The sequence below is a fragment of the Camelina sativa genome, chromosome 17 (assembly GCF_000633955.1).
Source record: "Camelina sativa cultivar DH55 chromosome 17, Cs, whole genome shotgun sequence".
Classification (NCBI taxonomy): Eukaryota; Viridiplantae; Streptophyta; class Magnoliopsida; order Brassicales; family Brassicaceae; genus Camelina; species Camelina sativa.
In genome coordinates this window covers 2,660,583-2,672,793 of record NC_025701.1, presented here as the reverse complement: position 1 = coordinate 2,672,793, position 12,211 = coordinate 2,660,583, and the positions used below count along the sequence as shown (strand labels likewise).

The window sequence follows — 12,211 nt, the reverse complement described above, 5'->3', positions numbered from 1 at the left end:
AGATGTAGATATGTACTTCAAGCAGTATGATGATGACAGCGAGAGGCCGAATGTAGTTACATATGGAGCTTTACTGGATGGTTTCTGCAAGTCGCATAGGGTTGAAGAAGCTCGTAAATTGTTGGATGCTATGTCTATGGAAGGTTGTGAACCGAATGAGATTGTATATGATGCTCTCATTGATGGACTCTGTAAGGTTGGGAAACTAGACGAAGCACAAGAAGTGAAAACTGAGATGTCTGAGCATGGATTCCCTGCGACCTTATATACTTACAGTTCTCTGATTGATCGTTATTTCAAAGTGAAGCGCCAAGATTTAGCCTCAAAAGTATTGTCTAAGATGCTTGAGAATTCTTGTGCGCCCAATGTGGTTATATACACTGAGATGATTGATGGCTTATGCAAGGTTGGTAAAACTGATGAAGCCTATAAGCTTATGCTAATGATGGAAGAAAAAGGGTGTCAGCCTAATGTTGTGACATATACAGCGATGATTGATGGATTTGGAATGATTGGTAAAATAGCCACATGCCTTGAGCTCTTAGAGCGAATGGGTTCCAAAGGTGTTGCTCCAAATTATGTTACTTATAGGGTCTTGATAGATCATTGTTGCAAAAATGGTGTGCTGGATGTGGCCCAGCATCTTCTAGAAGAAATGAAACAGACACATTGGCCTACACACGCAGCCGGATATCGCAAAGTCATTGACGGATACAATAAAGAATTCATAGAGTCTATAGGGCTTCTTGATGAGATAGGCCAGGATGAAACTGCCCCTTTTCTTTCTGTATATAGGCTTTTAATTGATAATCTTATTAAAGCTCAAAGGCTGGAAATGGCTCTTAGGCTTCTTGAAGAGGTTGCAACATTTTCAGCCACTTTGGTTGACTACAGTAGCACATATAATTCGATGATTGAAAGCCTTTGCCTTGCTAATAAAGTGGACGAGGCTTTTCAGTTGTTCTCAGAAATGACGAAGAAAGGTGTCATTCCGGAGATGCAAACATTCTGTAGTCTTATCAAGGGACTTTTCCGAAACAGCAAGATCGATGAAGCACTTTTGCTTCTAGATTTTATATCTCATATGGTTTGTCCTCTTTGACTCTTTCTTCTGAGTTTGAAAAGTGCAGTAATCGTTAATTTTAGTCAAGCTGTATTTCTTTGCGTTGTTCAGTTGAATCTATGTAGATTTTATTAGAGCTAATTATCTAGTGGATCAAAAGCTAGTTTATACTGTTTTATGTAGTTCTTGGTGTTTGTTTCTGGTATTTCAATGCTAAATTTCCTCAAATATGCAGGAAATTCAGTGGATAGAAGAAAAGAAAACATCTGATGGGACTTAGGCATAATGTGTAGTTCTGATTTGCTCAGCTAGTTGGTTCATCCTAATATCGAGCCTCCTAGTCAAACCCTGGAATTTCGAAGGTTGGAAGCTATGGATAATGCATGAAGCGCAATGAATTGTTGGACCAAACTTCTTTGTAAGTCCATTGGTTTTAGATGACATAGCTTCAAAAATTACTTTAAAATATGTCTTTTTCCTTTGAATTAGAGACATGCATATGTTTTATGTACGCAGGTTCTGCTTTGAGCATGATGTGTAAATGTATACTTCTAATGACTCTCAGTAGAGTTGAATGGCCTCCTTTAAACACTCTACAACTGCATTAAAGCTTTGTAATACTTCTATTTACTATTGCAGTCATATCTTCAGTTGGGTGATACTGGTGACTATGAAAATAAGAGTTAGTGTGTGAATTTGCTCATTTTCATTAGTTTATGTAACAATTTGGAAAGAAATGGTGAAACATTGAAGTAGGTTAGGTCAATCGCAATTCTAGTGGGATCCCTGTAGTGAAAAAGATTTTGGGAAGCAGTATCTACTTGATGTCGACTGATTATATTTTCAAAATTAAATGGTTGTCCCCATGTCTGGCTGTATGTGACGCAGGACTCAGATGAAGATGATTTTGAGGAAGCAGACGATGCTGAATTGGACTTAGATGAATATAACTCTGAGGAAGCAGATGATATTGAATTGGACGAAAATGAAGTTGAAGATGGTGGAGATGACTCTGCTTCTGATTCGCCAGGGGATTATCAAATAGATGGTATGTTATTTCTACGATTAAATTTACTTGCGTATTGATGATGTCATGGGCATTAGATTTTCTTGAGAAAGTACATTGTCTTTTGTCATTTGAGATTTCGTTTGTTCCTAAACATTGACCATTCATGGTCTGTCAGACTTTGGTAACATATCACAATGGAAAGCACCCTTGAAGGAGAATGCCAGAAAGAAGAACCCCAACTTGATGGACATTGTGTATGGAGCATCGGGATCATTAGCTACTCCCTTGATAAATGAGAACCATGACACTAGTGATGATGAAGAAAGTGATGAGGAAGAATTCTTTAAGCCAAAAGGAGAACAAAGCAAGGTTTGTCATCTCAAGTCCATACAATATTTGGTCATCTTTTCTTGTTCTTGGGAATGTCTCAATCATTTTTTTATCCATATAAATCCAGAATTTAGGTGGTGGATGGGATGTGGGATATGTCAACTCAGAGGATTGTTCTAAATTTCTGAATTATGGTTACCTAAAGAATTGGAAAGAGAAAGACATCTGTGAGAGCATTCGTGATCGATTTACGACGGGTGATTGGTCAAAAGCTGCTCTGAGAGACAAAAATTCAGGTACTGCCATTGAGGGAGAAGATGATGAACTTTATGGTGATTTTGAGGATCTTGAGACGGGAGACGAGCATAAAAGCCATGAGGACATGGAATCAGATGCATCTGAAAATGAAGATGAAGATGCTGAAGTCGTTGAGCGTAAGCTAAAAAAGCTGGCTCGCCGAGCAAGGTTTGATGCCGAATATCCTTTTTACCCGAATGGCATCATTTGCCGTCTTTCATCTGTGTTAGGCCAACAAAGGTATCTACTGCTGTCTGTGTTTATTATTCTCTGAAACAACTTACTTGAAAATATGTTGAAAATTTCTAGCTTAGTTAAGCAAATGGGTCACTAAGTTCGTATATCATTCTTGGTCAGGGAGTTTGATGGTTGCTGTTGTTTTGATATTCTTTCTCTGCATGTGTTATATGTCATATTAGGTTTTATGCTACTGTTTCAGTTTGCACTTTGACAAGTTACTTTTGGTTCAACCTTAACTTTTTTGTACAAGCAATAAATCCGAGTTTGAGGAGGATGACAATGATAAAGGTGATGGGAACAATCCGCTTAGTCAAGCCAAGGAACCAGGATACTTTGATAAAGTAAGTAAATTTTGCTGAAGGCAGCTAAGGTATCTTATCGACTGTTTTAAACTCAGTCTGTTTGCTTTGCAGTTGAAGGAAGAGCTTGAAATTACAAAACAGAGGAATAAGGAAGAACTCGATGATCTTGACGAGGAAACTCGAATGAAGTTAGAAGGATTCCGGACTGGAACATACTTGAGGCTGGAGATTCACAAAGTTCCTTATGAGATGGTTGAATTCTTTGATCCTTGTCATCCAATTCTGGTTGGAGGTAATTGGTTACGGCGAGGACAATGCTCGATATATGCAGGTAAGGCTACAAATTTTTTATTCTTCTGACCAAAAAGAAAGTCCAAATGAGCTGTAAGATGATATTTTTCTTATATAAAGGTAGTTGAACATGATTTTTTTATTGGAACGATTCTTATTGTATTATGTGTATCCTTGTACATAGACCCGGTTGAAGAGACATAGGTGGCATAAGAAAGTACTAAAGACCAGAGATCCTATCATTGTGTCGATCGGATGGAGACGCTATCAACATGTAAACTGGATGCACTAAGATCTGTTTGTCTTCCAAACACAGTCAATGACTCCACAACATTAGTTAACGGTGATAATAGTAGTTTCATGACTAGCCATTCTGAATTACCATCAAACGAGGCAATGACATCATCTGTTACTTCTGGAAGATCCGAGGCTGACAAATCGTGTGAGGAAAATGGTAATTAAGCTTCTCTCTCATACTGTTTACTTGGTTTGGTTTGGTTTGGTTGTTTTCTTCGAAATGTTGGCCTCTTTGTTTGCTAGGTAAAAGTAACTCAATAAACTTACCATGTTTGCATTGTCTTTCCTCCTTTGTGGACAAGGAACTTAATTATCACTTTGGCATCGAACAGATACAGAACATAACCTTACTAAATTGGCATGTGTAGCCCATTATCTCACGTTTATGCATATGTGTAAAAATTAAAATCCCTATTTACATATATTCTGGTTGTTCACAAAAACTAACCAGAAGCTTGATTTTCCCATTATCGCCCATGCTGTAGCTAAAACTGAACAGCCAATTGGAGAGGATAAAGTTAGCCAAGCTGACATTAGGAAGAAAGAAAAGCTCATAAAGCCATCCAGCAATTTAAGCTACTTGAACAGCACAAGGTAATGTTTAGAAGCTATCAGTATCATCATGCATTAAAAAAAAAAAAGATTGATCTTTGTCTGACTTGATGTAAAACAATAATTGTGCAGATGAAGAAGAAAAAAGGAACGGCGCAGAAGAAGAAGGAAGTGTATGAAGGGAAGAAAGCTAAGAACGAGGAAATAAATAAGAAACGGAGGAGAGAGGAGAGACGTGAGAGATATTGTGAAGAAGATAAAAAGAAGCCATGATTAATTTCTTAATTACCTTGCCTTGAGTTTTTTTTTTTTTTTTTTTGTTGCTCCAGACCAGAGATTCCTACCAAGTCTGTGTAATGATACTTTAAGTTTTGTTTTCATGTTTGTTCACTGCTGCTGTGTTGCTTTTTTCCTCAACTTCTGAATTATTTTATCACAATTTTCTCTAAAAATCCCAAAATTTTGGAAATACTCTTAACGCTTGAATACTCCTTAGATTATCAAATGCTTTTTGAACCAAATGATTCGGTTTTAATTTTGGGTAGTTTTTTTATTTTCATGTCACATCAAAGTTTAGATTTGTATTAGTCATGGGTAAATAAACCGAACCGAACCGATATTCATTCGGTTATCCGAATCACACCGAATTTATATTAAAAAATATGTGTTTGCCGAGAATCGAACTGGTGATGTGGCCACTGCACCACGTCAAATTTTTGATACTTAAATATCTGTTAACCAATATAAGGTAATAAAAATTAAACTAAAAAACCTTATGTATTTAGACTAAAATACCAAAATATTTTAAATAAACTAAATATTTGGCAGTTTTTAAATATATTTGTTAAACTATAATCAAATTTTATTTAAATAATATTTTTTTTAAAATATATATTACACTGTTTCGGATATCTAGAACCGAACTGAAAATAATCGAAATCGAACCAAACCCAGACCGAAATAGTAAATTAACCGAATGAATCCTAAATTCCTATATCCATAATATCTGGAACCAAACCAAATACCCGAACGTCCAGGACTAATTTGTAGGTATGATTTGAGTTTTGGATTCAGATATGCAGAATATGTCTGTAAATGTAACAAAATAACATTATGTAGGTGTTGTGACTGTTATTAGAGAAACTGTTAGGATTTGGCTAATAAATGATTTTAATGAAATTGTGTAATTTAATTAAACGAAAAAGGCAGACAAGAAAAAAAAAAATTATACTAATGCTCAGTAATTTATTAATGTAATTAGATATACATATCTTTTGTATGTAAGAATATATACATGAAACACTGGTAAATTACTATTTTAAGCACATGCTTTTGAATGGTCCAATTTTAAATTAGTAATATATTTTTATTTTTTTTGGATATTTGATTTTATTAGTTTTAAAATCTGTAAGGAAAAAACAAAAACCCCGATCTCAGTTAACTAAAACCCTAAGATACGGCGATCCCTAAATCTCCTGAAGATGCGGCGAATCAGGAATATGAAGAGACAGAGAGAGGATGATCCGGCGGAGGAAAGGGAGAGGAGGAGAGAGTTGTTGGAGAAATTGAGAGATTTGACTGACACGAAGAGGCAACAAGCTGAGAGGAGGAGGAGAAGAGGAAAAAGAAAAGTGAAGTGCTGGTGGGATTACGAAAACGCACGACTCCCACGAGATTTCGATGTATCACGTATACGGCCAACCATGGAAGCTATATTGAGTAGGGAAGGTTATAGGGGGGGAGAGTTATGGATGAAGATGGTAGTGTCAGATTCAACGGACAGTGAGAAAATTGGGTGGAGAACATACCGGAAACTCTACAACGAACCAGATATTCATGTTCATGATTGCGAAATTCGTAAGTTTGTATTTTCCATAATTTGGTCTATAATAGTTTGTATTTTCCATAATTTGGTCTGGTTGTGTGTTTTAAGAAGTTTGATCGCCACCGAGTCATCATCCTTAATTTTCGGGTCCTATTTTTAGATTCAACCCGTTAATACATATACAAAAAAATATTAGTCTAGTTACAGGAAAAAAAATCCTAAATTATCATATAAATTACATAACTATCGTGAGTTTAAACCGCTCTCTGCTGTTCCAACATCGTCTGCTGTGAACTCAGCGAATTGGTGAAAGCCAGTGAACCCTGCAATGTAAGTCAAAGCTGGACCAAGCTCTGGAACGTTTCCCACGGCGTGGTCAAGCCGCCGTAAACCGTAATCCACTGGAAACGACGACGTATCCTCCACAGGCTCAAATCCTGGCAAGAATTCGGATTTATCCTCTTTGTAACTGACATATCTGAGAACGACATCGCCGTATAGTTTAACCTCAGCGATCGTAACGGCTCCTCCATCGAGGACCATAGGAGGCGACGAAGGAATAGCGCCGTTAGAGACACTTACGGAGAAAGCTGACTCAGCNATCTCTCTCAGAGTCCTGAATATGTCTTCACTCATTAAAGCCAGATGCTGTAGCCCTGCTCCTTCGTTGTGTTCCAGATAAGTCTGAATCTGACTCTTCCTCTTGGTCCCGTGAACCGGCTCGTTAATCGGTAGAAGAACCATTTCATCATTGCTAGCTAGCACAGCTGAGTTTAAACCGCTCTCTGCTGTTCCAACATCGTCTGCTGTGAACTCAGCGAATTGGTGAAAGCCAGTGAACCCTGCAATGTAAGTCAAAGCTGGACCAAGCTCTGGAACGTTTCCCACGGCGTGGTCAAGCCGCCGTAAACCGTAATCCACTGGAAACGACGACGTATCCTCCACAGGCTCAAATCCTGGCAAGAATTCGGATTTATCCTCTTTGTAACTGACATATCTGAGAACGACATCGCCGTATAGTTTAACCTCAGCGATCGTAACGGCTCCTCCATCGAGGACCATAGGAGGCGACGAAGGAATAGCGCCGTTAGAGACACTTACGGAGAAAGCTGACTCAGCGTCTTCTACTTCAATCGCAACAGCTCTTACGCCGAGACCATGCGAAGAGAAGAAGGAGCGGGAAGAGACGTGATCGAAGCTTGGGATGGAAGCTGTAGCGGTCGGTTTAATTTCTCCGGCGGTGAGAGACGGAGAGTAAGGAGCAGTGAAAAGGAATCTGAGGTCGCCGGAGGTGAGTAGGTAAGAGGCGTGAACCATGTTCCCGGTGGATAGATCGGATTTGGCGGAGAATCTCATCCCGAGACCCCATGAGAAGCGACGAGCAACGTTGGTGCAAAAGTACGGGATTACCAGAAGTGATACCTTCTATCACTTTGAATATTGCTTCAGGCGTATGAAGGTGAAAAGGGACGCTTCTACTAATTTTTTTTCTGAATCTCTAGTTCTTCGGTTGCTTTATCAATGGCATAAATCTCCATATCCATCTGACCATAATGTGTTAATGATTCCAGATCATTCTTAGATGCATCAAACTGAACAGAGCTTGAATGAGCTTCTTTGCAATAATCTTCAATGCTTGAAAAAAGATGACAAACTCCCTGCACGGGATTCACATATCAATGAAATGGACAGTTCTTTCAAACATTTATTTATGTGTTTCTGCAAGGTAAAGAATGAAGACGGAAAATTACAAGTGTCTGGTGCTGTATGACAGATTCTGACTTTATTTTTGACATTACAATTGGGTGTCCAAACCTAGGAAAAGGAAGAACATACAAGAGGTTCGCTATATTCATTCTGAACATTGCCGCTAGAAATTATACTTAACCCAGATCTGTCAGAGTTTTGCCATTACCGCTATAAGTAGGTCTACACTTTAAATCTAGCCTGGAAAACTACTCTATCTTAATGGGTCAAAAAACAAGCAAACGTCACATACATATCTAAAATCCGAGTCCTTCAAGCAAAACGTCAGACTAAACATCATTTTGAACAATAGTTATACTAACCAGTTTGAAGATTAAACAAACTTAACAAAAACGTAAAAAGCACAATACCTCAGAACGATAAGAGGTTAAATGCCAAAATGCAACGACGAACAAACATTCCCAAGTTGCTGTTGGGATCCAAAATAATCTGATCGTCTTGCACAACTCCTGAATCAGGGCTCCCAAGTATTCCTACAAGCAAAGAAATGATAACTCATAAGATGCAAACATGATGAGGGAAAGAAGAAAATAAAACAGTTTAAGCAGCTAACCTCGCATGTCATTAAAGAAATTCGATAGGTCATCAGGTGAAGCCAAAGAAGAGAATCTATTGGTTAAATGGTCAGTAAGCCACGCATCCATCTCTTCACCAACATCCCTCAGCTGATTAATAAGCTCTTCCAGCTTCGGCTCAAATATATCATCGCAAGACTGGAGCATGAATATCTCAATCTCGTCAGGGAAAATAACATTTTGTTAACACACAAAATCCACACTCCGTCTACTAAAATAAGCGGATAAAGCTACATACGAAACTCGACACAACAGCATAGCTTCGAGTATAGGAGACGGGCAAGGAAACTCTGAATTAAACCTCAAAACCTATAAGACAATGCAATTAAAAGGGAGAATAAGAGGAGTGAAACCTTAGTGAGAGAGAGCAAGTAGAGGCCGAGACGGTTGTGCTGAGAAACGGAAGAGAAAGGGAAAGGGAGAGACATCTGAGCCGACGGAGCGTATATCTGCAGGAGAATGCAAACGGAGATCTTGTGTGGAGTTACCGCAAAAGCACCGGCTGTTCTCGTTAATCCGGCCATCTCTCTCCGTCGCTTAAACACTCACTCTCTCGCCGGATATTTCCTCCGACGAGCAGCCGGGATTAGGGCACTTTATTTTGAGGATTTATTTTGAAATTTTGAACCGGGAAAAGAAAAAAAGAATCTCACGCCTTTTCACAAACTTTAAGAACCGGTTATTTCAAGTCGGTAAGGGATCGAATCGTACTGACCGGAATTTAAAACTTTGCTAGTTTACAAAACGAGAGCGGAATTTAATTCGTAAAATGATTTAATAATTAAATGGTCAGGCAAAAAACTCAGACACAGTCCTACCACCCGAGGAGTGTTGCCAACATACAAAAAAAAAAATAACTTTAAAAGATAACTGTAGGTTGTTTTCGAATTTCTATTTAATACAAAAATATAATTTGATTTTTCTTGAAATCATAATTTAGTGCAAGTGGTTTGATATCAAGTAGCAAAATTATTAAAATTTCTTATCTGTTTTTTCCTATATTTATCGCTAACATTTTATCATTATTTTAATCAAATAATTTTAAGTAAAATAGACAAACAACATTGTTATTAATTTTTGTCGAACGAATCAGGAAAAACTAGAGGAAACAACTCACCAAGAATATAATCCAAACAAAACAAAAAACCAGGACATACAATTTCGATAACCAGTTCATCAATTCTGAAAATTTGATAGCGATCCAAGTTGCTAACCTAAACAATATAAGATGGCAGTACAATTCAGAACTAAATAAACTGAAAATATTCTTCTTGAAAAGTTTAACCTATCGCCAAGAAAATTTATAAGAGATGAATAGAGTTCAAAACAACAAATTTAGTTCCTGAGATTGATTAGGTTCCCACTTCCCCTCAAGATTACACTTTTTCATTAGAATCATAGATCGTGATTCCCATCGGAGAGAGAACAATAATACATTGCATTATTTTCATTTTTTTTTTTTGGATAATTTAAAGTCCACTTATTTTAAAATAAGCCCAATAAAATGAGATAAAGTTTTAGGAAAAAAATGATATGGAATAAAGTAGACTTATTATAAGTTGATATAATGTATGATGAATTGTATTATTTGAAATGTTTTCGTTCATTGAATATTTTATTGAGGTGTCAGTCAAGCTGAGTTGTGAGATGCTGGAGACATAGTTTTATTGTATTGATTGAAACTAAAATTACACTAGGATTGGTGAACGGTAAAGGCCGACATACAAACTGTAAGCCCATTAAAGCGAAGCCCATTTTCAACCATATATATATTTTTGGCTGCGGCAATTGTAACTTATCTTCTCTTTCGATCAGGGATTTCGAAACCCTAGTCTAGTCGATATCGAGATCCAACCAAACCCAGATCTGCTGCTTATAATATCTCTCAGGTAAATTAATTCTCGCTCCTTAATCTCATGTTTCTTAGAAAATTCATCGATTAATTGCGTAGGTAGAACCCTACAAGTTATATATTTCCACACAAGTATTTGAAAAGTTGTATTTGCGATCGAAACGGTTTGAAAAGTTGTATTTGCGATCGAAACGGTTGCGGCCGTGTTCCTCTCTATCTATATCGGCCCTTTAACCGTCTCAATCTATGATCTATCTATCCGAACGCTTAATATGATGTTTGATTGATTCCCGTTCTAGATTGAAGACCCGGTTTTGATTTTTTGTTTTTTGTTTTTAGGGTTTTGCAATATCGATTCTTGAATAATGGAGAAGCCTGCGAAGGAGGCAGCTGCGGCCCCAGTATCTTTATATTGGGACATAAAGAGGTTTCCGGTCCCCGAAGGCTATGATGCTCGTCGTGTGGGTCCGAGTATCAAACGGAATTTGAGGAAGTTAGGCTACAGTGGTCCTGTCACCATCATTGCCATTGGCGTACTAACAGAGGTCCCCCTTGACATCCTTGAATCCCTCTATTCTACTGGGATCACTTTTAAGAACGTGGGCTGCACTCCCAGAGACGCTATGAGTCTATTCATTGTCAAAAATGGTACTGTTCCAGCCCCCGATAATATGATGTTCCTATCCGCTCCACCAAACTGCTTTCAGCCATTCTACTATACGGATGTTGAAAAGTTACGTAAGAAGGGACACTACACTAGTTTACTGTTTGCACGTAATTCTCAAGAACAAAAGTGCCTCTGGGAAGATAACTTGCTTCTGGCAGGTGAGTTTGTGCGTCTTTGGCTTGTTCAATTCTGATTGGATTATGTTGCTGAACTAGCTGCTAATTATTCCCACAGATCCAGGGGTACTCGAGGGGGCAAAGTGCGGTGAAACCGGTAAACCTTCCTTTTGGGATTGCGATGTGTGCCATGGTCTTCGTGGCTACGGCTTTGAAAATTTTCTCACCCATCTTTCTACTCAGCAACATAAACAATTGGTAATTAAGCATCCTAGCTGAGTTTTTTCATGGTCTAACTACTTTTTGACTCAAGCAAACTCTTACTAATCCCCCATGTCCACTTGATGATTCAAGCAGTTTTCCCGCTGGAATACATATGCCACCTTTGACTCTCACTCGAAATCACACTCGAAATCTGACTCTGGCGTGGAGGCTCCTAAAAGCATAGTGCGCAGGACAATATTGAGTAAAAGTCGAGGTCTTTTTTCCCGGACAATGCTACAATTAGGGTGAGTGAAAAGCAGCCAAAAGCCCTGTTTTAATATCTATCTGAAAACGTTGAGATTTCTAATCTTTTGATTTCTTGATGTAAACTAAAACATTGTAGGCTTACTACCGAAAGTAACCACAAGAAGAGTAGGCTTACTACCGAAAGTAACTACAAGAAGACTACCGAAAGTAACTACAAGAAGAGTAGGCTTACTACCGAAAGTAACTACAAGCAGACTACCGAAAGTAACTACAAGAAGGGGAGGCTTACTACCGAAAGTAACTACAAGAAGCGTAGAGTAGCCTTAGGCTTACTACCGAAAGTAACTAACGACAAGGAAGAGTAGTTACTACCGAAAGTAAGTAACTACAAGAAGGGTAGGACGTGAAAATGAAGAGTACATGTCCCTTGGTGTTGTTCTTCTCTGACTCATTTTGGTTTGGTGTGAAACTGTGAATGGTTTGTTCTACTTCTTGCCGGCTTGTTCTATTATGTAACTTATTGTTTAAGTCTCGTCGGCAAGAGTTGGGTTCACTTA

At 38.1% G+C, this 12,211-nt stretch overlaps 5 protein-coding genes across 5 annotated transcripts in view; 3 read left to right on the top strand and 2 right to left on the bottom strand.

The window, feature by feature from the left end:
• The window catches only part of LOC104754832 (pentatricopeptide repeat-containing protein At1g06710, mitochondrial-like), a 4,969-nt gene extending 2,861 nt beyond the window's left edge, over window positions 1–2,108 (top strand). The window contains exons 2-5 of the mRNA XM_010477112.2: window positions 144–1,087; window positions 1,299–1,481; window positions 1,580–1,677; window positions 1,952–2,108. Coding sequence (XP_010475414.1) covers window positions 144–1,087; window positions 1,299–1,343 — 989 coding nt within the window. The 3' untranslated portion in view covers window positions 1,344–1,481; window positions 1,580–1,677; window positions 1,952–2,108. The remainder of the gene's footprint in view (window positions 1–143; window positions 1,088–1,298; window positions 1,482–1,579; window positions 1,678–1,951) is intronic.
• Window positions 3,732–4,844, top strand: LOC104754833. Its single transcript, XM_019239405.1, has 3 exons — window positions 3,732–3,986; window positions 4,315–4,423; window positions 4,514–4,844. Exons 1-3 carry the CDS (start codon window positions 3,788–3,790, stop codon window positions 4,515–4,517), a joined length of 312 nt encoding a protein of 103 aa, XP_019094950.1. The 5' UTR covers window positions 3,732–3,787; the 3' UTR covers window positions 4,518–4,844.
• LOC109125260 (4-hydroxyphenylpyruvate dioxygenase-like) lies at window positions 6,450–8,071 on the bottom strand. The gene is made up of 3 exons (XM_019238827.1): window positions 8,006–8,071; window positions 7,721–7,864; window positions 6,450–7,628 (listed from the first exon to the last, which is right to left on the bottom strand). The coding sequence occupies exons 1-3, from the start codon at window positions 8,069–8,071 to the stop codon at window positions 6,450–6,452; spliced, it is 1,389 nt and encodes a 462-aa protein (XP_019094372.1).
• On the bottom strand, window positions 7,620–9,249 carry LOC104754828 (anaphase-promoting complex subunit 5-like). Its single transcript, XM_019238740.1, has 4 exons — window positions 8,902–9,249; window positions 8,527–8,686; window positions 8,324–8,446; window positions 7,620–7,864 (listed from the first exon to the last, which is right to left on the bottom strand). The coding sequence occupies exons 1-3, from the start codon at window positions 9,070–9,072 to the stop codon at window positions 8,325–8,327; spliced, it is 453 nt and encodes a 150-aa protein (XP_019094285.1). The 5' UTR covers window positions 9,073–9,249; the 3' UTR covers window positions 7,620–7,864; window position 8,324.
• LOC104754827 overlaps window positions 10,338–12,211 on the top strand; it is a 2,814-nt gene continuing 940 nt past the window's right edge. Inside the window, exons 1-5 of the mRNA XM_010477109.2 lie at window positions 10,338–10,437; window positions 10,740–11,225; window positions 11,302–11,441; window positions 11,541–11,692; window positions 11,791–11,837. Of these exons, the coding sequence (XP_010475411.1) occupies window positions 10,766–11,225; window positions 11,302–11,441; window positions 11,541–11,692; window positions 11,791–11,837 (799 nt within the window). The 5' untranslated portion in view covers window positions 10,338–10,437; window positions 10,740–10,765. The remainder of the gene's footprint in view (window positions 10,438–10,739; window positions 11,226–11,301; window positions 11,442–11,540; window positions 11,693–11,790; window positions 11,838–12,211) is intronic.

Excerpts from the sequence above, each read along its gene's own strand:
- LOC104754833 (XM_019239405.1), top strand. The coding sequence starts at position 3,788 with ATGGAGACGCTATCAACATGTAAACTGGATGCACTAAGATCTGTTTGT. Across the intron at positions 3,987-4,314 it reads CAAATCGTGTGAGGAAAATG|CTAAAACTGAACAGCCAATT; the intron begins GTAATTAAGCTT and ends CCCATGCTGTAG.
- LOC104754828 (XM_019238740.1), bottom strand. The coding sequence starts at position 9,072 with ATGGCCGGATTAACGAGAACAGCCGGTGCTTTTGCGGTAACTCCACAC. Across the intron at positions 8,687-8,901 it reads ACTTGCTCTCTCTCACTAAG|TCTTGCGATGATATATTTGA; the intron begins GTTTCACTCCTC and ends TTCATGCTCCAG. Across the intron at positions 8,447-8,526 it reads TTTCTTTAATGACATGCGAG|GAATACTTGGGAGCCCTGAT; the intron begins GTTAGCTGCTTA and ends CTTTGCTTGTAG.